We start from the raw sequence: 25,990 nt of genomic DNA on the forward strand, positions 1-25,990 counted from the left end.
CGTCTTTTCTTTTTTCCCTCCCTCATTAGGACTTGGTCTTACACAACTTCCTAAAGAGATCTTAGTATCTCTTCCATTAACACCATCAAAATAATCCATTTATTGTTGTTTTTATTCCCGGTTACTAACCAGATTCTGCTCTACAGAGGAACTGGTATAATAATTGCAGCCTCTCATGGCAGTGGTGACTAATTCTTCTCACTGTGACATAACCCACTCTATAAGATGGGAAGGTCAATCCATCCTGAACCCTCTCTGAGGGGCTTTGGTGCTTGAGTTGACAGGAGGCCTTGTTATAACACAGTTTCACTTAACAGAGCACTCTCTTTGGTGTGGAGCCCAAGACGGATAGTACATAAAATGCTAGCTTTATTGATTTCTTAAACTTCTTTATTGAAGAATTGCTTTTATGGGAAATCTGTTTCAAAACACAAATATTGGCCCCTTAAGCTTTCTCATATTTCTTGGTTACTTCCTAGGTATGAATTGGAGGTATCGTTATAAGAGTATAACTAGTGCTTGTTAGGCCCTAAAACTTACATGAGTCCAGCAGGGCCCCAATTATCTAAATGAATTAAGAAGGTTCTTTTTACTTGAAAATAACTCTTATCAGATGTTCGATGTCAGAAACTCTGGAAAGTGTTGTGTTCATGTGTGACCCCACGTTCAGCCAGTATCGTGGTGTCTGGAAGCAGGAGTGAGTAGAAAAATGCCATGGATTAACTGGTTACATGTCATTTTCTTAGCTTTCTCAGAAACTTCTGATTGCAGGTTTATTAATTCAGTACCCTGATTCTTCTACTAACCTTAGCCTATTCAATTGTTTTTCTTTTTCTCTGGAGATACACAAGCTCAAAACTCTGAGGGCACTATAGGGAATGTAATGTACTTCCTGCAATGAGGGAAAAAAACATTCATGTTTCTTATAAAAGCTACACGTGAATATTCCTTAAACTTGTAGAACTCTGAATTATATTAAAGGCTGTTATTTAAGAGAATTTTGAGGATTTACATTATGAATTTCAGTGGTAATATTAGAAAGTATATGGCTTTCGATTGTCCATTTTTATATAATTAGCATGTACGAAGTTGTGATTCAGTAATGCTCTATTGCTAGATGAGAAAGCCGTCAATCTGAAAATAAACTTTTGAAAAGGGACTTCATAATCCCTGTCCATTTGCAAGTAAATATTTTGAATAAAGATACTTTTGATAAGGCATTTATATGTATGTACCTGTATTTTACTGCTCATTCATGTTAAATATTTCTATAAATGTGACAAGTTTTTTGAACTGTTGAACTAGTGATGTCATGGGGATTTTATAAATTGTGTGTGTGCTTGATGAGAACAGGATTTGTGGAAGGTAAACCGTAGAGTCTGGTGGAAATCACGTTCTTGCAGACTAGCCAATTGCCTGAGGTAACTAGAGAATGACAAAAGGCGGTGCCATAACACCCTCAGCCAGTCTAGCATAGCTATGGTCATTTACAAAGTATATCACTCCCTAAAATGTCACTAATTTGACATTGGAAATTCATGCCAGGTTATTGAGCATGTGCCGCTGTATTTCAAGAGCATTAAATCAGAAGAAAGTAACAATATCTGTTTTCCCTTCCTGGCCTCAGTACTAGTGAGATGCCCTCTTCTGCATACTCTGGTAGTTGATGCTGGGAATATAATTACAAATAGAAACACATCATTTTTTAGATTAAGCTAGATGAAAGAAAGTCTAATTTATTCACAGCAAATGATTTAAGTAAACTTAATTAAAAGAATATTTGTAAGTTACCGTGTACGTTTCTCCCACTATAAGTGCATAAAATGCTAACACTTCAAGTTTTATCTGAAAAAGTAGATTTTTAAGCTAAAACGTATTGAGGGATTACTGAGGGCAATGATAAAAGCACAATAAATCATGAAAAAAACCTTCATTGGCTTTACATGGCTTAAATAACTTAACAAAATACATATATTAAAGTAGAAATGGATAGGAATATGATTGTGGTGGAAATGTTTTTCTACCATCATAAAAGAGCAAGTATACCAAGAAAAGTGTAATAGTTTTAAATTGAATAACTACTAAAATAAAATTAACAGATTTGACGAAAATTAAACATAAGAGCCAGAGAAACACTTTTTTAAAGCTTATTTGACTCTTTCATAAAAACTGATCTATGTCACAATGTCAGTGTACATTCTAATAAATATAAAAGATAGCAGTTTTATAAAACCACCTGCATAGATCATAATGAAATAAAATTAGAAATAAAAGTACAAAATTGAAAAGTACTAAGCCATATTAAAATTGTGATAAATTATCTTACATAGGTTATATAAAGGCATGGCACAGAGTATATAATATGCTCTCATTTGTGGAAAAGGAAAAAACTGTTTTTCTTTTGCACAGACATGCATATATTATGAAATGTCTCTGGAAGGTTACCCAAGAAACTGGTAACAGTGATTCCTTCTGAGGAAGGAGACTTTTGGAGGCCTAGGAACAGAGTGGAAGGAAGACCGACTTCTCCCTCACATAGTCTGAATTTCTTACCATGTGCATGTACTACCTATTTAGGTGAATAAATAATCATTAAGAAATAGATTTGGTTCTTTTAAAAGATTAACAAAGTCAGTATTCTGTTGACATAATTAATATGATAAAAGAGAAAAAACAAAATGAAAAGTTCTGTCTCCACTCCAGGCAGCTAGTATTAAAGGATTTGCTAGAAAAATAATTCAAACTTTAAAGAACTCATAATTTCTGTATTATAGAAATAGAACAAGATGGAATGATAGCCAAATGCATTCTTTAAGGCTAATATGGGCTTAATCCTAACCTCTGGATAATATTGTGAGACAGTCTCACTTGTCAACATTGATGTACAATTTCTGAATAAAAAGAGAGCAAAAACATCTCCAAAGAGATTCATTGTGACTGTGACCGAATTAGGTTTATTGTAGGCAGGGCTAGTTTAATATAAGAACAAAACCCCCCAAATATGCCACATTAATTAGGAAAGTAGTTAAAAAAAAAATCCTTATGCTTATATCAATAGAAAGGCAATTGACAAAGTTAAACATCTGTTCTCGGGGGCCGGCCCATAGCTCACTTAGGAGAGCGTGGTGCTGACAACACCAAGTCAAGGGTTAAGACCCCCTTACCGGTCATCTTTAAAAAAAAAAAAAAAGCTAACCATCTATTCTTGATTTTAGAAAACAAACAAAAATCTGAAAAACTGTCAATAGTGGATAGAAAAGAAAAAGTGCTGTGAACTGATCATAGCCTTAAACCGGCAGCCTCACATCTAAAGAAATCATTGTTTTACAAAGCTATCTTACAAATATATTCATAGCAGATCTATTAATTATAAAATAGTAGTAATAGTTCATATGTCCAATAGCTAATCAAATTGAGATATGATATGACAGATCATTAAGTAGTAATGAAAAGTAGAAAGCATATACAAAAATATGTCAAGTAAAAAATAGTGTGTGCACAGTAATTATAACTGTTATCAACCGTTTTCCTAATAAAAAATACTCAAAGAGTAATAGGCCACTGTATAATTTGTACAGTTGGTATTTTACAGTAAAGAATTTGTTGGCCCTTTGAGGGAGTAAAATGCCTAAATAAGCAAATAAAAAAGTAATGATTGCTCTTCTATGGAACATAACCAGATTATGATTTTAGTAAATATAAGGAGTAATTAGGAAATATACAAGGAAATATATTAAAATATAAGGAAAACAAAAGGAATCGCTGTTTTCTTTACCAATTATATGATCCACAGAGAGGAATACATTTTTTTTTTTTCTGGAGTTAGCTTTTCTTGTTGATTTTATGCCTGAGATTCATGTTCGTTCATTCGTTCTTTTTTGTTTATTCCCAAATACCCCATGCACACTTTTTTAGAGCTTCTGACATGGATTCAAAAGGGGTTCTTCCCTACAGAGGAGAATCATTCCTTTGTGGAGGTGGCAGGTGGCATCTTAGAATTTCTACAGCCCTTGACAATATTAATATGATTTCACCTGCTATTGGAAGAAGAATTTAAGCTCTCAATACTGAACCTTCTCACAGATTTTTTAGTTTCAGGTCTATGTGTTCCAGTGTAATAATGGATCATCAAGGTTGAGTCACATACAGATAACCCACCCATTTTAAAGAAAAAAATTACTTGGATTCCAACATTGACCCTATAATTTTAAAATTATACTACTTTAGATAGGTACAAATATAAAACTATAAGCTCCTTCTGCTTAAAACTCATATAAAACTGTAATCCCAAATAAATTTGCAAATTGATATTAACTTCTGGAAGTGTAAATGATGTCATTTGGCTGTCCCAGACTTGTGGCAGGGATGCTGTACTACAGGCCCCTTTGCAGTCAGCACACCGTGGCCTCTGTGTGCTCAGGATGAGGGAACCCTCCAACCCTTTGCTGAACTTAAGCTACTTTGAGTGTGCCTACGATGTGTTGTGCTATTATTTGGCCTCCACTGGATCTGACTGAATTATTTCCATGTTAAGTCCCACTCTATTCCTTTCTCTTTAACACAATGTCTCTCACGCTTTAATGTGCATAGGAATCACTGGGGGAACTTGTTCAAATGCAGATTCTGACTCAGAAGGTCTGGGGTGGAGTCTGAGATGCTGCTTCTCTAGCAAGCTCCCAGGTGATCGAGTAGCAAGGCTTAGCCATGGTGATTCAAGTAGAACTACTTGAGAACGCTAAGGCAAGTGCTGGCCCTGACATCTGGTGGTGGCACTTGGCTAGAGATGGTCAACTAGATGGTCCAAAATGTGTATAAATTAATTTTTGACCATTGAAATTTTTAAAAGTTAAACATTTACAAAGCAAACCTGCAGAGTCCCAGGACTACATTGGCAGACTCCAAATTGCAAAACATTGTTAGAGAGCGTTTGCATTCCAGAGTCACATAGGCCGTGCATGGACGTCTTTGAGTGGTTCTCCCCTCTTGCAGGGACTGCTCGTGAACACAGCCTGATGTTTGTGCCCCTGGCATTTAATTACTTCCTTTGGGGTGTCAAGCCCCACTGAGTACTTTGTGTAGTTATTTAAAAAAAACAAAAGCAAAACAAAACAAAAAAAGAACTCAAGAGTGAGCAGGAGGCCAAGTAGCTGCTCAGCGTACAGTAGCTGAGGGATCTTCAGTCTCCAGGAGTCTGTGGCATTCAGTGATGCTGCTGTGTGGCACTGACTAGGCTAGCGGAGGATTCCACTTTGAGGCCAGCTAGGGCATGAGACAAATTTAGTCTTTGTGAACACTTAGAAATTTGGAGGAGAGGCTTTATAATACCTTTTTGTCCAAAGAAAGGTAGGGTTCTGTGACAGAAACTTGACACAGGAAGCCAGCTTTGCTTGGTGCAGTGAAGCCTCCTTCCTGATATGTCAGCTTACAAATGTGAAGCCCTGGTTCCCTTTGGGAATGCTTGGAGTCTATCATGTCCTGTCATGATTTGGGGAGGAATATGCTAGAGCAGAGTAAGTTTATGAATGTCCCAGAAGTAAAATTGATATGTAGCTCCTTCCTTACATGGAAAAAGTTATCTGAGAAGACGTTGAGTGATTTTGAGCAAGTAAGCCATTTCCTCATGGGGATGGCTGTACTGTGTATACTGGGAGGTTTATTTGAAAATGATCACTTTTTGGAATCACAGACACACATAAATGGATAAAAGATGTGTTTACTGGATGTTTCTAAAACTTGCTTGACAGAAAAACTTAACTTCCATAGCGAGGGCTGTAGGGTTGGGCAGTTATTAAAACTTAGCATTGTAGGATCATAGATTATTAGAATGAAAGAAATGCAGGGATCCTTTAATCTATTACAATTTTATAAATAAAGTAAAATTAATCTAGTGTGTGGTGGTTCCTCACTACTGATACTTTGACAAAGTTTTTGCCAGTTTGAGACAAAATGAGAAAAAGATAGTTGGAGTTTTTTTGTTGTTAAGTAAAGCTATATGTATCCAGTTTGAAGACCTTTTATTCTGAAATTATATATTTTCTAAATTTGGGGGGTTAAAATGTTTGGTCTTTTATGAAATGGTAACAGTAGATAGCTGTTTTAAAAAATATCTTTATTTTATGAAATAAAAATTTGGCAACCCTATGTCTGTCCCCAGTTTTGGGGCAGAGATGCTTTTTACTAGTTCTTGGAATCCAAATGTCTAGGAACCACTGACCTAGTATATTTACCTTGTAGCCTGATGGATCTAGACCAGGTAGAACCCAGAAGAAAGATAGCTGATCCTCCCCTGCCTGGGGTCCTGTTTTAAGTACAGGGGAGACATCAGCGGGAATGGCTTTAGTCTAGAGCTTTGAATCTTTCTGCAGCAGTCCTTGTTTAATTAGCAGACTTACTGCCACTATGCCTGTGAAGGAGTCTCATGAGAGGCCAGGGTACGCAGAGTTATAGAGCCGAGGCAGTCATTCACAAACAGAGCCTTAAAGCAATGATTCCCAAACCTTGCTGCTTGCTAGAGAGCTTCTTAAAATCCTAATGCCCAGGTTGCACCCCCTACTAAAGAGAATGGCTGAGAGTGGGAGCCAGACATCAGTATTTGGAATCTCTGCCTTAGAATTTGCTAGGCAGAGGTTCCATGCATCAGAGTAGTGAGTACTGCCCCAGGAACAAGCTCTTTTCCAAGAGATAGAGTACTATTTTTCAGTCTTGTTTTGGTAGTGGCTACTGCCCTGCTGGTTCTGAGAGTTTATCACAAAAGAATTGTGAACTGACGCCCCTCTGCAGGGACACAGAATTCAAAGGCCCTGTAACTTGTAAAACAAATGATCCTGGTCAGCTGGAGATCCGTAGAGTTGGAAGTCAGTGTAAGGCTCTGTTGCATTTGAGTTTTTCTCCTGTTTTCTGCATGAAAGTTCAGGGCAGAGGTGGTCCGGCAGCCACTCTTGAGAGTCCAAATTACAGGGCATTTTCAGGTAGCATATACATACATGTTAACTGTCTGACACAAGTCCAAGAAGAGAAGGCTAAGTGACTGAGAGGAGATTCACCATCAGGTGCTTTGTTTTTATCACTCGCCATTCCCGAACATTGGGTCCCTGCCACCTTGTCTTCCCTCTTCCTCTCCTTGTCTCCTGAGCGGCCCTCCTCTGACTTCGGTCCCTTTGCTTGGCACCCTGTTCTCTCTGGCTGTTGCTTCTCAGTTGCCACCTCTCCTCCTCCATGCTGATGTCCATCTGGGCCCGAGTCCCGAGCAGCCCCCCAGTGTGTGGCCCCGCCACCGTGGCCTCCTGCTGCCTGCCCCCTGCTCCCTGCGTCTGCCTTCGTCCTCTCCGGGGGCAGCAAGTGCTTCTGAAGGTGCCCTCATCACTCATGGTCCTCTCCTGACCTCCTAGTGGCATCTGATGCCACTGGCCATCCCTTTTTCAAGGACTCTTGCCTCTCCTGGTTTCGGTGGTGATCCAGCTGTCTGGCTTCTCCTGTCTGTTCCTTTGGTCCCATTTCAATTTCTGGTTCATCCACTCCCAGTCACAGGTGACAGCTTGGTCCCTCTCCCTTTCCGTGTACTTTCTCTTCTCCACTCTCAGATCTCCAGCTCTGACCTCTCCCCCAGCCTTCTTTCCTCCATCTCTGCCTTTTCCAGCCTCTTCAAAAGGCGTTGTTCTGATGTGGAATTTGTTCTCTCCTCCCGGCCCCGCTGCTGCAGCCCTTCCCAGCTTGTCCCCCCCCCCCCCAGCTTGTCCCCGCTTGTCCCCGCTCTTCACGTCGCTCAGAGCAGACTTCTGTGATTACTGGCTCCCTCTCACCTGGTGATGTTTCTCTCTCCCCAATGGTTTCACCAAATTATGTTGACTCCTTATCCATAGCTTCTCTCATAGCAACCTCTTCCCAGTTCCACGGCCACCCCCTAGCGGAAGTCAGGACTTCACCATCTTCTGCTCAGGAGGCTGACCCCCAGCCCGCCATCTGGGGAGGGCCACCGCCGAGGCTGGTCACCAAGCTGCCCTCCAGACTCAGCTCGCTCCCCGTGCCACCCGGCGAGCCTGGCCGCTGCTGCCACCTGCCCACACCTTCCTTCACACCCTCCCTTTCTCTTCTTCAACCAAATCCTGCTCACCCTTAGCTTTTTCTTCCTGTATAAAATTTGTCTTTATACAAGAACAGGAAGTAAACTTTAAAAAAACCCAAAAAACAAAAATTCCTTATATTCTTATTGTCTCTTTCCTCACGTGGATCTTTGGTTTACTGCCCTGCGTCATTGGTTCTCACGTGCTTTCCTCTACCTGCTGGACGGGAAGCTCCCGGAGGGCCAGGACTGTCTTCCCACAGCTCTGGCATCTCCTGTAGGGCCCTGCCTGCATGGGAGTGGGGGTCGGGGTCAGTGCCTGCTTGTTTGTGGGTTGGTTTTATATTACCGGTGGAGTTTTAAATGCCTTTCTTATAGCAAGAGAATTGGTTGGGGATAGGTAAAACCAATATTTTCACTGAGTAAAGGAAAACCTAAAAGAGAGGCAATAGATGGTCTTCTGAATAAGTGATTAGAGAAGGGTCTTTCATAATTGGGAATTTAATATAGAATAACTAAATAGCAAGTGATCAAAATAAGACTTTGCATCAGTAGGGGGAATAGTATAGCATATTGGTTAAGAGTTTGTTATTTGGTTACTAACTCTTTCTGAACCCTGTTCTGATTTGTAAGAGGGGGATAATTGTGCCTATTTCATAGAGTGGTGACCATTAAGTGAATTAATAAAGCACTGAAGTGTTAGCACAGTTCCTGTTCAATAGGCAATATGAACAAGAGCCTCTCTGACCCTTGGCTTGGAAATCTAGAAGTGAAACTCAGGAGACTATTTCAGTAGCCCAGAAAATGCATATCGAGCACCTACCCATGAAGGTGTTATAGTGGACCCTAGGGTGACGGGGATGAATGAGGCACAGCATGTCCCAGCAGAACTGATAAAGGGGAAAGAAGAGAAGTTAGAGAAAGGGAAGAAACAGGAAAACCTTGGGGGGAGGGGGATTTTGTTCTGATGGAAGGAGACATTGTCATGGTGCTTTTCCAGTACAGTGAGAAGGTACCCTGGTGCAGAAAGTGCCTCCAGAGAGTCTGGACAACAAGGCATTGGCTGCAAGGGGTCTTCTCAGTTGGTCAGGACACTGTGCTTGGGAGATGAGGGTGGGTCCTGCCTCTGGGAGCCAGCTCGCTCCTCTCTGTTCCATGGCCTCAAACCATGTTGAGCCTTGGCCCTGATTCTGCCCCAAGTCTGGCTCTTGCAGGCCAGCTTGGACAACCGTCACTGAGCATCTTCTCAGTGTTTGTCTCCCTGATGGAGCCAGAGTTGGAGCATCTTTTTATTACTAGAGGGCTCCTGACGAACCCAAGAACTGAAGATGTTGGGGGAAAATGTTAAGTGGATTCACAGAAATTAAACACCACACTTTTAGTCACTTCTACATATCCAGCTAAATCCAGTTTTCATATTTAAGACTAATTAATCGACTCCTCTATCTAAGTGGGAAAGATGACCTCAAGTTTTACCTCCTTGGGATTATTTGTTGGGAAAGGAATTTAGACAGAAGTCTGAGGAATGACCAGATTTTGCATAGAGTGTGCATCTGGATTCATGCAGCTGGACTGAAAATACTCCCCTTTTCTTTCTAGGGGAAAGTGGAAGTAGAAGCTGGGAAAGAAGGCATGAAGTTTGAAGCAAGTGCTTTTTCATACTATGGTGTGATGGCCCTTACAGCCTCTCCAGGTGAGTTTCGGTCTCAGCCTGTCAGGGCGGGGCCAGGTTTTAGGAAGTACAGTCATCCCTCAGTATCCGGGGGGATTGGTTTCAGGAACCCCCACAGATACCAAAATTCTCAGATACCCTAGTCCGTTATATAAAATGGTGTAGTATAGTCCCCTTCCATATCTGTGGGTTCCACATTTGGTTCAGTCCATGGTTGGTTGAATGCACAGCTACCAAGGGTAACTATGTCCTTTACTGTCATCTTTCTGTCTGTACTTGCCAGCTGACCTTATTAATTACCTTTTTGAACTTTTTATTAAATTATATCATATACACAGGAAAAACTGTACAAATCATATACACCTCCATGAATTTTCATAAACTCATGAACACACCCATGTGAAACAGCACCAAGATCAAGAGACAGAACATCACCAACCCCACAGAACCCCTTTGAGTCACTATTCCCCAAAAGTAACCACTATTTTGACTACTCAGCATAGACTAGTTTTGCCTTTTTTTTTTATATATAAATAAAAAGTTTGTATAAGTAGAATTACACAACATGTATTATATCGAGTCTGGCTTCTTTCATTGTGTCATGCTCGTCACATTCACCTGTATTGGGTGTGATTAAACTTTATTTCTTCTGGTTGCTGTGTAGTGTGAATATACAAGGCATTTATCCTTTTTATTGCTGATGGACGTTGAGTAGTTTCCCGTTTAGAGCTACTATGAATTGTGTGGCTATCAACATTCTTGTACGTCTTTTGGTGAACACGTGTTCATTTGTATTGGGTATATACCTAGGACTGGAATTGCTGGGTCACAGGGTATGTGCATCTTCAGCCCAAGAGTTTTCCAAAGTGGTTGTACCAGTTTACTCTCCTGCCTGCACTGTGTGAGGGTTCCAGTTTCTCTATCTGCAACATCTTGCATTGTTGAGTCTTTTAAATATTAACTATTTGGCAGGTTTTAATTTGCATTTTTCTGAGGATGAATGAGGTTGTTACTGTATGTTTATTGCCTGTAGCCAGCTCTTCTTACCTAGAGAGCTGGCCGGTTGAGTCAGCCAGCTAAGGGTGCACATGCCGTGGGGGACTAAGTTCTTTGAGCACAAGTTCCAAGATGAAGGAGAATGAACACAGATACCTGGTGGGTGTGCTCACTTCCTTTTTTTTTTAAAGATGACCGGTAAGGGGATCTTAACCCTTGACTTGGTGCTGTCAGCACCACGCTCTCCCAAGTGAGCCACGGCTAGCCCTTGGGCTCACTTCTTGAGGGTAGTAATTAAATGGTCCCTGTTTGCATTGCTTGCTTTACCAAGTGCATTTATTTGCTAGGCTCAAACAGGTCAGGCAGGTGAACAGAGGTACTGGAGTGCCATCTTGTGGCCAAAATACCAAACGACATGCTGTCCAAGGAAGCTTTTACAAACCTCAAACCTTAAAAGAACACTCTCACTTGCAAAAACCAGTCTTAAGAGGAGAGGGGATACCTCCAGACAAATCTGTTTTTTGTGACATTGGTCTTCATCTGCTGTGCCATCCAGTAGTCTGAAGGACCCAAGAACGTTACAGAGAGAAAGCCAGTGAAATGCCAAGAATTCTCTCATATTTCTAAACCTTCTCTGCTGCAGATGCATCTTCTCACTATTCTGGTGCAGGTTTTGAGTCCTGTAGGGACAGTGACCCTTTTGTCAGCTGCTGACCAATACCCAGTGTGAACATGGCCCTATTCAATTAGAAGGTTTCTGTTGTAAACTTGAAGGTGATATTCCCTTTCCACTATTCAGTGAGAAAGGCATGAGGACCTGGGTTACAGCCTCGGTTCCTTCACATAATGGGGTGTGACACTGAGAGAGGCCCTTGGTTTCCTCATTATTAAAAGCATGTAATAATATTACCTCATATGATTATTGGAAGAATAAAATGCTGTGGTACTTACATGTGCTGTATAGCCTTTAAAGCATAAGAGGAAATGTTGGCATAGCAGAAAGGTGTTGGTACTTATGACTGTCATTGGCAACTGACCTGAAATTAGCCCCAGGTTAGCAGAACCATATTTATAAGGTGACTTTGAAAAGAAAGTTAGAAGAGTAAATTGTATATTTTTATTGATTACTGGTGCTTGAAATTTGAATTTCGCCCAGTTCATATTGAACTGTAATGTAAGAACAAATCTCATTCAGAAAAGGACCTGAAGGGCAGCCCTTCTCTAGGAAGCCTGGGGGACTGCTTGCTCACCTAGTTTGGAACTGCTAAAAAAGAAGAATTTCATTAATAGCATCTTCTATATTCCTAAGCCTAGTATTTTACTTGCCTTTACAACTACAACTTTGGATTTTGTATATTCATTGAGAGGTATAATTAGTATAGGTATCTCAAGGTAAAGTTTCTATTAATTAATGTTAGCTGTCTAGAAAAAAACCTACAATTGGTTCTCAAGACCCGCCCAGCTGTGCATGTTCATGGGACTCTTGAATTGGCAGGACCGACGGCTCCCTGTCCAAGCAGTGGTGGGCATGACTCTGGTCTGCCAGTCTCAAGAAATCTGTGTTCTTTGTTTACTTTTCTCTACTTTGAAATTTGAAAGCATTCCAAAGTAATTCAAAGCATCAGGTCAAAAAGAAAAAAATACATTGGGTCAAAATTACAGTAAGACTAATTAGGAATGTAAAGAACTGAATAACTGCTTGCCACAGGTAGGGAGGCTGTAAGCTGTGGGGTGAGTATTGGGTGTGGGCAATAAGAGCAGCTTGGGGTGTGCTCTTAGGGTAGTTGATTAATTGAGCTCCCCTTTTGTGTGGCTATTTGTGACTTAAGTCCTTAAGAATAGCACGTTTTGAGCTATAAACCCCAATTGGGTATTAATGGCTTAAGAGATTTCTAGGCTAGTCGGAAAGCACATGAATAGGATTTCTCCTGATTTCAGCCTCCCTGCTTTCCTCTTCCTGGAAAGCAGTGTGTGTTCTTTTTTTTGTTTGTATAATATCATCTAGGCTTTGCATTTCTGGAATTGAATGCTCATATTGGTAGAACAGATATCCACTCTTGTCCCTTGATTACAGAGATCTCTTTTCTTGCCTTGTGATATGGTCTCACCCTGTTTTTCTCCATTTTTCAGTTCCTTTGTCCCTGTCTCGTACCTTTGTTGTCAGCAGAACAGAGTTGTTAGCAGCAGGTTCTCCAGGTAATTCTGCATGTTTCCTTCTCCTAATTTTCCTGATTGCCTCTGCTGGCCCCCATGAAAGTCTGGCTATCAGGGGCTGCTCCCTTTATTTGGACCAGGCTGTTTTCAGTTTTCTTTTGAGTGCTAAAACTCTAAGCTTCTGTGACTTAAGAGGCAGCTATCCAGGAAAGCATGAGCCACTGCAGGTGCAGAGTGTGGAGGACTGGAAAGGTATTCAGTGATGACACGTGGACAGGGAGAGTGGTTCTGACAGGGAACGTCAGTGTGAAGGGGCTGCTTTTGGTTCTTGTGTGTGGAGTTTCCTGAGGGCCTCAAAACCTGAGGATGCTTCTACAGAAAACGTTCAGCCAAAAGCCTGAAGGGCTATGAACTTTTCTTGATAATCAAGAAAAATACCCCATCGACAGAGGCCTGTTTCTTTGGTCCTTTTTCCAGCATCCACATGAACTGGGTTCGTGTATTTCTGCTCTGTTGGGCAGGGGGCCTCTGCTTCTCCCACTCTCTGTTTTGAAATTAGCACTGTGCACGTTCTAGCCAGCTGCTGATTATTTCCCTGCAGGAGAGTTTGACCATGACTGGCTAATATGTCCAGCCATTTAAAAGAAAGGAAAAGGTTTAATCTTTCTTTAATTAAAGTTGCTGGGCTTTCCTATTTGGTAACACAACTCTTCTGTATTTATTTTGTTCCATACAGCTTATGTTTTTAAATCTGACTGAAATTTGCATTTCATAATCCAGTTTCAGCAAAATTCTAAAACTCTGATATTTGGGGAAGGAGGCAATGCTTGTTTTAGAAAGAAAGTAATCTTCCCTCAAATCTTTGCTTTTAAGAAGTTTGGGGGCAGGCCAGTTAGTTCACTTGGTCAGAACATGGTTCTGGTAATACCAGGGTTAAGGGTTCGGATCCCCTTACCAGCCAGGTGCAAAAAAATAAATAAGATAAAATTAAAAAGTTTGAGGATATTATTGATAGAGTTATTTGAATCAAACTGGCCAGCGGAATATACACACACACACACGTATGCGTGTGTGTATGTGTGTGTGTGTGTGTGTATTTTTTCTTCCCAGTTTCTTTGTTTGCATCTGCTACCTATTTAAAATATCACAGATACTGAAGTAGAGTGACTTTTGGATGAAACCCATGGAAATGTCATTTGCATTTTTCTGTAGAACTCCGAGATTTCTTAGCTCTGCCCACTCGGTCAGATACAGTGTAAGTCCATTTTGTGAGTTTAGGCCTTCAGGGATGCTAGCATTACAATAATACGATACCTAATAAGTGGGGTTGAACTAAACCAGTGATTTCCGTTCTCTTCCAAAAAGCTGCCTTATGGTTCCAAGGATGAGCCTGGGAAGGTTTCTTTATTGTATCTTCTAGCTTACTGCCAGAAAGAAAGGATTCCTAGGTAAGATGGATAAAATAAACCAAGCCAAAAAGCAGAAAGAAAATTCTGAAAAGGCAAAAGAGGAATCACAATTGAAGTTTTTTTCTTAATTATTGTCATAAAATTTTGGCACATAAATCTGGCAATAAAATGTGACCTGAACTGGGGGTCAGCCCCTGCAGTCTTTATTCCATTTGGTGTGGACTCTGCTACATCTCACTGCAGGTTAGTGTGTTTGGCTACAGGGGACGCCCTACAGTTTCTGGGTGGGATATGTAATATGGGGCACACAGACCTCATTACCTTCCTAAAATTCAAAACATCTCTGGTCCCCCAAGAGCCTTAGGTAAAGGATGTGGACCTGTATTCTTCTTCTTATTTTAAGTATTATTATGATTGAATTTGAGGTTCTGAGCTGTTAACTGAAGCTACGGGTTGTTTCCCCGGCTGATCATTCATGACTGGTACCTGTTGAGCTGTAGAAGGGGTCCTGGAAATGGTCTGCTTCTCCAGACTGTGGCTGTGACACCCAGCAGTGGGCACCTGCCATAAGAGAGGGACCATCTCACAAAAACAGGGCAGTGGGTTGAGGGAAGCTGTCTGTGAGTCTAGATACTTTGGAAGGCCAGAGAAATCAGCCTGAAATCTTCCTCAGAGAAAATGACAGGAGGCTCAGAAGTACTGTATCAGGCTGCAGATGTCTACCTGCCAGTGTACAGAGTCTGATCAATAAGCCAAGTTCCCTTTAATGGGTTGTTTTTATAACCTTTCCATTTTAACACATAGACGTATAACACCTTCAAAGGTATCTGTAGAAATGGTGATAAAATTTGTGATAAAAGCCCAGGGATACAGTGGGATTCCTTGTTTCAGAGATCTGACAGCCCTGTCATCCCGGGAGAAGTTGTCACTGTGGAAAGGCACGGTCACGAGGGTAGGTGCAGGGTGGTGTGGCCTGGGAGGAAGCCAACAGGGAAGAATATGAGACATTATAACTAGGCTCACTTGTGGTGTACTTACTGGGAGTCAGACGCTGTGCTAGCACGTTATACATTTCCTCATTTATAACCCTCGTCAGACCTTATGAGGTGGGTTCTGTTAGTATCATCTGTATTTTACAGGTAAGGAATCTGAAGCTTAGCAAAGTTGGGTCACCTGTTCAAAGTTCCATTCTGTTAAATATAAAACGTCTGATAAGTCATTTATTTGCCTTCCTAGAAGATAAGTGGAAGCGACAGGAAGAACTCTTGCTCTGAATTTAATTTTGACAATCCATGGAAAATTAGCTCATGACATGACAGTTGTAGGGAGTGTTGTGATATGAAAAATTTAAGAGAAAGTGAACTCATCATCTGAGATTCCTGGAGTACTTATGTTTTGTTCTGGGTGCCCTGTTCTAAGAGGGACATTTACCAAGACTGTGATCAGGTTGGGGTGAGGGGCTGGTGAAACACACAAGATGAAAAACAGCTGAAGTATTTAGCCTGGAGAAGAAGCAACTTAAGGAGAACATAACTTTGAATTCTTCAGGGCTGCTTCAAATAGCAGAAGAATGAAAGGCACTCAGTAGAGCTCCACAGGGTGGAAGTGAGACTGTCAGCTGGAGTGAGGGAGGCAGATCTTGAATAGACACGATGACAGTCTTTCTGATAGTTGAAGGGCAGAACCAGCCAAGGGGCAGCTCCTGTCTGGGAGCATCTGTCAGGGACACATTGCAAAGAGGAGCCAACCATCAGATGGTAGAATTGGTCCCCTCCAATCGTGTGACATTAGGCAATCCAGAACTTGTCCAGTGTGGGCACCAGTTAACGTGTGCAAGAGAGTTGGTTAGAAAAGACAGAGTGGAAGAAGACTTGACGAATAGTGTGGGTTTTATTTTTAATGAAATCTATACTAGAGCTATAATGAATTTGCCTTTGAAAGCAATGATACTTAAGACTCACCTGAATTTCCATTTACTTTGTTTAAATGAAAGACTGCTATCAAAAGCTCATTGAAGAATCCCTCAGCATTTCAGACAATTTAATCAAACTTTAAGGGTTTGGTGTCTTCTAGTGTTCTTGAATTCCTAAGGCATCCTTGGGCTGCCTGATGGGGATTTTATTGGGGGTAAGACACAAAGATACTTGATTTGGTTGGGGAGTATGGTATGAGAAGACAGAAATATTTTGTTCCCTTTAAAACACATACTGCTTTATGAATATTCTCAAGAGTCCTTTGGTTTTGCTTCTGGCCAGATAATGAAGTGCTGCCTTCTCGTAGCCCATGTTTGGTTTCAAGCAGCTTCAGTATCTTGGGGTTTGTCCCATCCTAGTCTGTGCATTTCATAGCACTCAGTAATGATCCTCACAGAGGTACACAGCCACAGGGTCCTGCTATTAGAGGCGTGGAGGGATTGTATCTGCCACATAACCAGGGCTGAGCAGCAGAAATAAATGTAGCCTGTCACTGAAGGGAAGCCAGTGCGTTTGCCAGGTGTGGCAGCTGTGTGCACCGCCAGCTGTGTGGCTGAGGCGTCTGGTATAAGCTGATTGGGCTTGTGTAGTATTTATTATTTTTCTTTTGGAAAATAAAGAGCTGACTTTATTGGCCATATCTACTTCCTTAAAAGGCTGTTTTTTCCCTCCTTTTCCAGGTGAAAATAAGTCACCTCCTCGCCCGTGTGGCTTGAATCACTCAGACTCTCTCAGTCGAAGTGACCGGATTGACGCGGTAACACCCACGCTGGGGAGCAGCAACAACCAGCTCAGTTCTTCGTTCCTTCAAGTCTACATCCCTGACTACTCAGTGCGAGCACTTTCTGACCTTCAGTTTGTTAAGGTAAGAGAAGACAGCGTGGCTTGGCCAGACCCGCAGTCAGATGTCAACGTCCACAGCAAGTCGTTCGGCTCCCCCACCCGCTCTGCTGAGCACTTCTTTTGTCATTTGGCTGTGGGGGGTAGGGTCCCTTGCCTTCAGTTCTTGGCCACAAACCCTGCCTCCTTCTGCTGTGCTCAAGACTGGCTGGGAAAATCATTGATCTCCTTGGCTCTGTCAAATGAGCTGCCAGATCACGTGGCTGTTTCAGGGAGTGGAAGCTGGACATTGGGAGAAAAGGGTAAACCTTTCCAAGAGAGCTTTCATATGCTCAGAGCTCTCGTGACTCGCTCATCTGCCCTGGAAGGGCTGAGCTTGGGTGGCTCAGAAGAGGTGCTGAGGACAGCTCCGCCCTTGAGATGGGGCTCGTTTCTTAGTCTGAAATAAAGATGTCTTTTGGAGAACAAGCCAGTTTTAGCTGGTGGAAGCCAATCTCCATTTTCTAGTCTCTGTGAAATTTTAAAACAAAATTTGGAAATGGGTTACATCAGTAAGAACTGACTTGTTCACCAGAAGCAACTTGAACTTTAAAAAGTGGCTCAGTTTGTGCTCAAAGATGATTTTCTCCTAGAAAAACTACTCCTTGGCCTTTTGGGGGATTTAATGTGTAATATGATGTAGAGACAAGAGAACCTAAACATAAGTATTATCTTGGTTTGTTTTCTGTGCCATCTTCTGGCCTCAGATCTCAAGACAGCAATACCAAAATGCCTTGATGGCATCCCGGATGGACAAAACCCCTCAGTCTTCAGACAGTGAAAACACTAAAATTGAATTGACTCTTACGGAGCTGCATGATGGGTTGCCAGACGAGACGGCCAACCTGCTCACTGAACAGAACTGTGTGACGCACAGTAAGGCCAACCACAGCCTGCACAGCGAAGGCGCCATCTAGGGCGCCCGTGGCCCCCACTCCCGTAGTGAGCTCGTGTGCCGTGCTGCGTCCTGTGACGTTCTGAGACCAAAGACTTTGTCCCCTGCCTGGAGGCTGCAGAGGAGGATGGTGAGAAGAATGGAAGAGATGGCGTGAGAGCAACAGCTGGGGCGTGACATTCAAGATTTTGAAGACGAACTTCTTCTGCCCAGATGGAATCACGTTTGTTTTTTCAGCTGTACCTTTTATCATTATTCACTTTCTTCCTCCCTCGATTGCATGAAGTTGAAAATTGTTGCGATTTATTTTTTCAAGAGATCATGTTTTTAAAAAGTGTCTTTTGCAGAGTTTTAAGTTGTTCTGTCTGAACTCTGCTGTGATCCCATGATATGACCCTCATAGGATGGACCTGCCCCTCACGTGGCCTTCCTCGGCCCTCCCAGAGAGGGCACCCTTCCTCCGTGCCCCAGTGAGTATCACTGTTGAACTTGATGGATGAATGAAGAAAATGATGTTGCTGCAGAACCTGCCAAGTTTGTCGTCACTGTGGGGTGTGGCCTGCAGAGGGACCTGCAGTTGCCTGAGCTCAGTGTTGTTTTGAGAATTTAATGTTTAACTGTGCCCCTTTCCCTCAGGAAGGTTTAACATTTGCTTGGAAATGTGATTTTGCTCCCACCCTAAGGAATTTTTATCACCAAAATGAATGTTAATGAATTTTAAACTCGTGATTTATCATTGGCAAGAGGCAAGTTGACTTCGTCCCGACATTCTTCCAGCCTGGGGTCTCCGGCTCAGCCAGCCCTCCTCCCCCCACCAGCACCCAAGCTTATGGAGCGCCGTCACCCACCTCCCTGGCCCTTGCTCTTGTTAACCCAAGATGCTGCTACACAGAGATGCCAAATGGAAATCTTCCACAGGGCTTTTCAGTTACCATGTGACGTGGAGCTCCAGGTCCTCCCCTCCTACTGGGACGGATGTAATTATCAGAAAAGGAGTCGGACCCTCCAGCTGTGCTCTCTACTGTGTGCCGAGAAGGCATTTCTAGACCTGTGTTTTTAAAGGAGGGAAATTTGGGGATTGCCAGCCCCTGCCCCTCCTTCCAGAGAGCTAACTGTCCCTCTTCCCCTGCATCCTAGGGCCCGTGGGGCCCAGTGGTGGCTGTGTCTCCTGCCCACGGGCCTCTGTGCCTCGCGCCTCAGATGTGGCCCATACCAGAGAGGCTGCCTGTACAGCCAGGGACAGTTTGGCCCCAAACAGGGATTCAGAAACCAAATGTGTGTTATGGCCATTTCATGTGTGTCTCCGTCTTATTTTAATACCAGATTCATCATGTGTAGAGAAATTAATGTCAGGAGGTATTTCTTGAGAGACTGAATTCTTAACTAGCTTGTCTGTGTTTTGTTAACCCAAGGGATGTGTGCATTTTGTTGGCAATCTTCAGACAATGAAGTGAATTCATACTGACCACAGTGTTCACGTAGGGTTATCAGTACCCGCTGCACCCAGCCACTAGCAAAGAGTATTTCTGTGCTCGGGTTGACCGCACGAAGGAGGCACGGGGCTCAGCAGCAGTTACCCTTTCCCTCCTCCAGGTAGGAAGCACGTTCACCCAGGTCAGGCTCCATGTGGGGAATATTCAGTTACACGCTGGATTGGCCTCCTGGTGAGCATCTGGTGGCTCCAGTGCCATACATGCTTTGCTCAGTATTTCCTCTGGGTGTCTTCCTCAAAGGTGCCATGTCCCTCAGTGAGTGAAGTACTGGCCTCACTTGGTAGAGGGTCGTGGTGAGTGCCCCTGAGAGGGCTGAGGGGCCTGGTGCTGGTGTCCAACCCGCCCCTGTGGGATGGAGCCCCCACCGTGTAACTTGACTTTAGTGGGACTCCACACTGTAAGTGTCCCTTTTTTTAAACAGACCCATGCAAGTTAAAAAGTCAGTGTCTTCAGATGCACCTAGCTGAGCACAGCCCCAGCGTGCTGAGTGTGTAAAAATGAGTTTTCCATAACAAAGTGAAACATGGGCTTTGCTGGGAAAAGGGTTTCTCCCCCAACAAGCCCACCACCCTTGGGCCCAGGCAGTGCTTGCCTTCCCTGAGAGCCAGGCCTGTCAAGCCCAGGTTCTCAGCCTTCAGGAGCTCTGGGCCGCCATCAGCCTGTCCTGGCCCACTGCTGCTTCCCCACACGCAGTCCGTCTCAGGGATGCCTGGCTACTGGAAGCAGCCTCTGAAATCGTTTTCAGAGCCCCACTGTTCTTTATAAATCCTAAAGAACTGTGACAGTTCGGGGAGGAGAGAGGATGCCGGCTGCTGCCTCCTCGACTTCAGGGCAAAACAGAGAACTTCTTACTCCTGTCTCTAGCTCAGCGTGGTGGCTTCCTACCATTCTACAAAGGAGTTGGTGGGGGTGGCTCTGCAGTGGGGCTCCCAAAGGATGAAATTTTAGCTTGCCAAGTTTGTATTTATTTTCTGTTAATTACTCTTTACCTTCAGTTTTTCACAGTATTTTACAACAACAAGGAATCCAAAATAATTCCTGTTTGGTCTCTGAAGGAATGGAGGCTAACATCTGGCTGTAGCTATATCTGCTTTGGGGAGAGCTCAAGACCCTTCAAACCACCTTCTGTCTGGGCAACTAGATTCCTTTTCCAGGCCCCACTTTCCCTCTAGAAACTGACCTCTCAGACGGTTGGAGGGGAAGTGCTGGCCCATGGCTTCTCTGGGGCAGCAGGAACATCATTTTGGCTTGGAGGCCTGTGCCATTCCTATCTACAAAGCCAGGAGGGGTCAGAGAAAGACCATCAAATGGGTGAAATGTGGATGTGCGGTGGCTGCTCCTCAGCACCTCTGGCTGGACTGTCCTCTCCTCGGGGTGCTGTCTTTTCAAGCACAGAAGAGAGTAGCGTGGGTGGAGCAGACGCAGGCCCTGGGTTCTGCACACTGTTGGGTTCGCTATTGGGCCCAGGGCCTCATCCCTGTCTACAGTGGCCTCTGTGGGATGGGACAGGGCTTTACCCGCTTCTGTGCAGCACCTCTGGCATCCAGAAGGCTCCGCTGGAACTGGATTCCTAGAATCCAAGCGATCCCAGGACACTGCCTTCTCTTTGTAAATGAGGGGGCTTTTTTCCTACTTAGATGTTCCTTCCCTCGTTGCTGTCTTCTGTATTCGTCAGGCGAGTCCAAAAGCATATATTTAAACTCCTGGGAAAGCAGAGTCCCAAGATTTGTGTGTGGATGCTGGGGTGCTAATCAAGCAGCTTATGCCTCGGCTCTTACATAACCTGCATCTGAAAGGGCACCGCACTTACTCTTCTTCCCCACCGTCCTCGCTGCACGCCCTGCACTGAGTTCAGTGCCCACGTTGCCATGGTTGGCTTGCCCACATGGGAGAGAGGAGGCCATCTTACCACTTCCCATGTTGTTTTAAGGAACTGTCATGCAGGCATTGAATGCAAAACTTCACACTGATACGGAACATTAACTGTGAATATATTTACCCGTGCTCTTCCCGGTACCATACAACTAAAGGACTAGCTTTTCCAAGTCGAGGAAAATAATGGTAGATACACAGAGAAATGGAAATGGAGCAACAGGAATCTGAGCTGAGCGGGGACCGTGAACTTCTGCCCTCACATTCTCTCTTCAGCTTGAGGAGCAGACCTAAGTAGGCCCTGACTGATGGAGCTTGGTAAAAACAGATTAGTGTCTTGGCTGGTAAAAACACACAACCAGCTCTGTCATCTTCTGAAGGCCAGCCAGGGATCTCTGTGGCCATCCTTGCCTCACCCTGGGCCAAGGAGGGTGAGGTCTCCTGGGTGACTGAGATTACCCCAGTGTTCCACAGGGTGACCTCAGGCAGATGACTCAGCTGGGCTGGCACAAGAAGGTACTTACCTTGTTCCCTGGGGCTCCAAGCAAGAGCAGACCAGGGAGGGCTGGCTTTGCATGCTGCTGGGCATGACCCAAACCCTGTGGGGTGGGTGGTGGGAACAACTTCCCTCTCAGCTTTGATCCCAGAGATGAGCTTTTCTTGCCAAGAGTGGAGGAGAAACACGAGGCCCAGCGGGCAGGTGAGGGCGTGGAAGGCTTCTGAGGTGCCACTGCTCCTTGTTGAGGAAAGAGGCTCTTGTCCTGGGCCAGGTTAGCTTCCATTCTGGGTCCTGGGCTAGTGGTGCTTCTGTCCAGCAAGGGTATCTGGGTGAGTTGCAGGTTAACCCAGAATTAGTAAGGATTTAGAGTTGAATAGGAAAGTGATTTGGAGGTTCAGAAACTTTCCTCATACAAATTTATCCTACTCAGTGGATTTTTATACCTCAGGGCCATTTGCTAATCTATAATCTTTGCATACTTTTATGTTCAAGTGGGCTGATAGGAGAGATGAGTTCAGAGACTTCTAAGTTGAGGTTTATTTACCTCCATTTGAGGGGTGAGTGGTGTACCAAGGCTAACCTTGCTGGTATTACTGTCCCTTAAGGCTGTGACAAGTGGGCTTTCTTTCTCTAGCACTTGCAAGCTTTCTTCCTGCAGTCAGTGCCTAGTTGCTGGTTTTCCTTCTTTCCTATCTGAAGATTTATATTCCAAAGTCCCTGGTCAGCCCTAAGCACAGGAGGATGAGATGACGGTTCACAGCAACTGCACAGAGGGGAACAGCTTTCCTCCAACCAGCTTGGGCTGGAGACCTCCTTTGCTTCTTAGACCTCTGTGGTTAGCTCAGCTCCAGTTCGCTTTCTCTCTGTATGCTAGAGCCACTGGCATCATCTCAACTAGAATTATTATAAATATCTTTTGATGGGAAATACCAGGTTGTACTTGAAGTAACATGGAAACAAAGGTTCTAGTGGCAGGAGAGTGAAGTGTTAAGTGTTTGTATGCCAAGATTTATATGTACACAGATCCAACACGTACTGTTTGCAGGTTTTAGTACCCATTGGGACCAGGAACAAATTGGAAGAATCACTGGGAGCACTGTCTTGCCTCACTTGGAAGGGCACTTTCTGACATTTTCCCCCATCTGTCCTATGTGGATTCACTTAGGAAGTGGTTCTTTTGGGGCCAGATTCCTCTTCAGTTCACCCTGAAGAGAACTATCAAATGCGCCTGGTGAGGCTTGGGGGCCTCCCCTTTTTGTTGGAGGCTCAGCCCCTTTATTATAAGCAGCTGGTGCCCCAGGCTAAGAGCAGAGGGAAGTGCTGAGCCCCAGCTTCTGACTCATTACTCCCCACGTCTGAACTCTACTGTGAAAGTGGAGCGTATTGATCCATTGACTCTTCTTGTTTCTGGAGACCTTTAAATCCAATGTATATGCTTTATTTTATATTATTTATTATGTACATATGTCTCTAGTACATCGTCTGTGACTAAGGCGAAATCTGCTTCGAAGCCCCTCATAGGTGGAGCCTCGGGTTCTGTTGTCCCTTAAGTTGGGTGAGAGGGCAGTGGTGGGTGGGTGTGTGTGGGTGATTTTAAACAGGTTGCTGCTTTTATGTTGGCCCTGGAATCCCCAGCCCTTTACTGGGCCACCTGTACTCCTGATGAGCAGTGTTTGGGATGAGGATGGAGGCAAGTCTCCTACCTTGTGGCGGGGCTTCTCAAGTACCTCCATGAGATACTTAAGAGGTGATTTCTTAGTGACTCAGTCTCATAGGGGACTATAGAGTTATATAGTATGGCTGTGGGACCACAGCCTCCTTCCTCACTCCCATCCTCCCAAGCCAAGGCAGCTGCCTGGCCCCACAATGATGGCTTCTACTTCTTACCTTGGATTGCAGAATCTGTCTCTCTGGGTCATGGAAGCTGCCTGCCCATCTAGGCTCTTAATACACCTTTTCTTGGTTTTGAGGCCCAGTGCCAACGTAGCCTTGGCTCTCAAATAAGACCCTGCTTTGTGTCTCATTTTCATCCTTCTCAGCCTTTACTCACTGTATCATAGTATCCATTTCATGCATTTTGAGCAGTGAAGTTTCTGAACACAGTATTCAGAGCTGTGTACATAAACCTAAATAAGCACAAATGACATGTATAGGTTTCATGAGCTGATTGTCATAATGAATGCATTTTATAATTCAAATGATGTAGATTTCCAATCTCTCCTATTTATTTTGTACCAACTTATTTGTAAATTTTGTGATTGTTTAAAAAGGTTTTGTTTATTCTATTTAGATAAATGATGATTTTCTGTTCACCCTTCCAACAGATGTGTGTTCCCTCGTTCCCCTTTCATCTGTGCAACACCAACCATGCCATCTCGTTCAGCCTTCGTCCCCTGCCCAATTGCCTGACTTTACTGGTGGGAAATCTGGGATTAGAGCTCAGCTTGGTTAACACAGCATGGCATCTCCTGTGGACAGACATTTCAAAGTCTTAGTGTTAAAAGAGAAGTGGGTGCTATTTCTATGCCTCCAAGTTACAGCCTGGTACAGCCAATTCTAAGGGGGCTGTCTCCAAGGATTGTAGTCTGTCCCCCATCAGTTCATCTCTAGATAAAGACACCCAGATTATCAAGTCAAATTGCCCTGGACATTGGCTGCTCAGTTACTAATACAGAGTTCAGCCAGGGAAATGGCTAGGCTGGTTTTTCCTAAGCAAGACCAATGGCCTAATTCAGACCTCTCAGTTGGCTCTTGAAGCTGAGAATGGCTTGGTAGGTCCTCTGCTATGTGAACCCTGGCGGGTTGGAGCAGGCATGGATGGGGCACCCTCAAGTTAAACACACCCAGCACAAGTGTGGCGAGGCATGTTCAGGTGCTCTTCAGAATTCGGTGGGCATCCTACATTCCCCAGTAACGCAGTGTGTGTGACCCACAGCCTCTTCCATCAGCACTGCAGGTCTTCCATTCCTTCTTCTTCTCCTCCCTCACACGTGACCAGACCTTGAAGGTTCAGCAGTCAAGCTTCGGGGCCCTTGGTGACCCATTCCTAGACCACATCTTTTTGGAATCCTTTTTCCCCTCCACTCTTAGTCTTTATTTTACATTCCAAAGAAGATCATGCTCTGAGAATTGAGCCTCTTGACTGGTCCCTTATAGTGTCCACTGTGTTTATTTAACCATGAAGTTGCAGTCTCTTACCTAAACGCTTATTTACACTTGTCCTGTGGGTGGAGACATTTTAGTGAAGAATTGCTGACAAGATTGGCTTTGAGACACTAACCACCACTCCCACCACCCCAGTCATTACCCAGTTTCCCGAGAGTAGAATGAGGTGTATCCATATCCCAGTGAAGTGTTTTCTTCTTGGGATGTTTCCTTAGCAGTGGGCAGAAAGCAGCAGCGGGGCTAGAGAGGAAAAGACTACAGCATATTCACTCCCAGCTTGCTGCTTTGGTTGGTTTTTCCCTCTTTACTTAGTTTAGGATAAGTCCAGAGGTCACATCAGGAAATGCCTCTAAGGAAAACGGAGACAGTTCTTCCTACTGTGAAGATGAGATGTGCCTAAGCCTTCCGTCTGCATCCTCCTAGAGCACATGTGTCAGTTTTCTAAGCTTTAATGTGATATGCTCTAGGGTTCCTGTTGCGCATAACAAATTGTGCTCCCCAGAGCCTCTTCTCAACTCAGTGCTTCTGAGGACAAACACTGATCAGAGGGTCTTGGAGGACAGGTACAAACTCATCTTTTTATAGCCTTCGGTTGATTTCTGAAAACATTTTATACTTCTTGAAGGTAATTAATAGAGATGATTCCTTATTAAAGCCAAAAATTTGAATTATATTAGATGGCTAATAAACTCTTTTGCTTTCTTTATATCCTTGTTTCATCATTTTCCCTTCAAGGGCCTCACATCTGTGCTTTTACTTTGAAGAAATCCCAGCACAAAGGGAAGGTTATAGGGCCCTCTTCTCTGACTTTCTGGTGGTGTGCCATCCCCGATCCCCCTTTTCCTGATGGTGTTCGAGCAGTAAGTCAACGTGTGGCAGGAATTTTTAGATTGAGGCAGCTATCCTACCAAGATTTTACACCAC

General features: G+C 43.7%; 1 protein-coding gene across 3 annotated transcripts in view; it reads left to right on the forward strand.

The window, feature by feature from the left end:
- The window catches only part of CNNM2 (cyclin and CBS domain divalent metal cation transport mediator 2), a 145,220-nt gene extending 126,907 nt beyond the window's left edge, over positions 1 to 18,313 (forward strand). The window contains exons 5-8 of one of the 3 annotated variants that reach the window (XM_063102680.1): positions 9,659 to 9,756; positions 14,041 to 14,044; positions 16,955 to 17,128; positions 17,850 to 18,313. In XM_063102680.1, coding sequence (XP_062958750.1) covers positions 9,659 to 9,756; positions 14,041 to 14,044; positions 16,955 to 17,128; positions 17,850 to 18,059 — 486 coding nt within the window. In that variant the 3' untranslated portion in view covers positions 18,060 to 18,313. Of the gene's footprint in view, positions 1 to 9,658; positions 9,757 to 12,857; positions 12,924 to 14,040; positions 14,045 to 16,943; positions 17,129 to 17,849 lie in introns of all 3 variants that reach the window. The other 2 variants (XM_063102678.1, XM_063102679.1) reach the window with 2 other exon arrangements.
- Positions 18,314 to 25,990: the final 7,677 nt, after the last annotated feature.

The sequence above is a fragment of the Cynocephalus volans genome, chromosome 7 (assembly GCF_027409185.1).
Source record: "Cynocephalus volans isolate mCynVol1 chromosome 7, mCynVol1.pri, whole genome shotgun sequence".
Classification (NCBI taxonomy): Eukaryota; Metazoa; Chordata; class Mammalia; order Dermoptera; family Cynocephalidae; genus Cynocephalus; species Cynocephalus volans.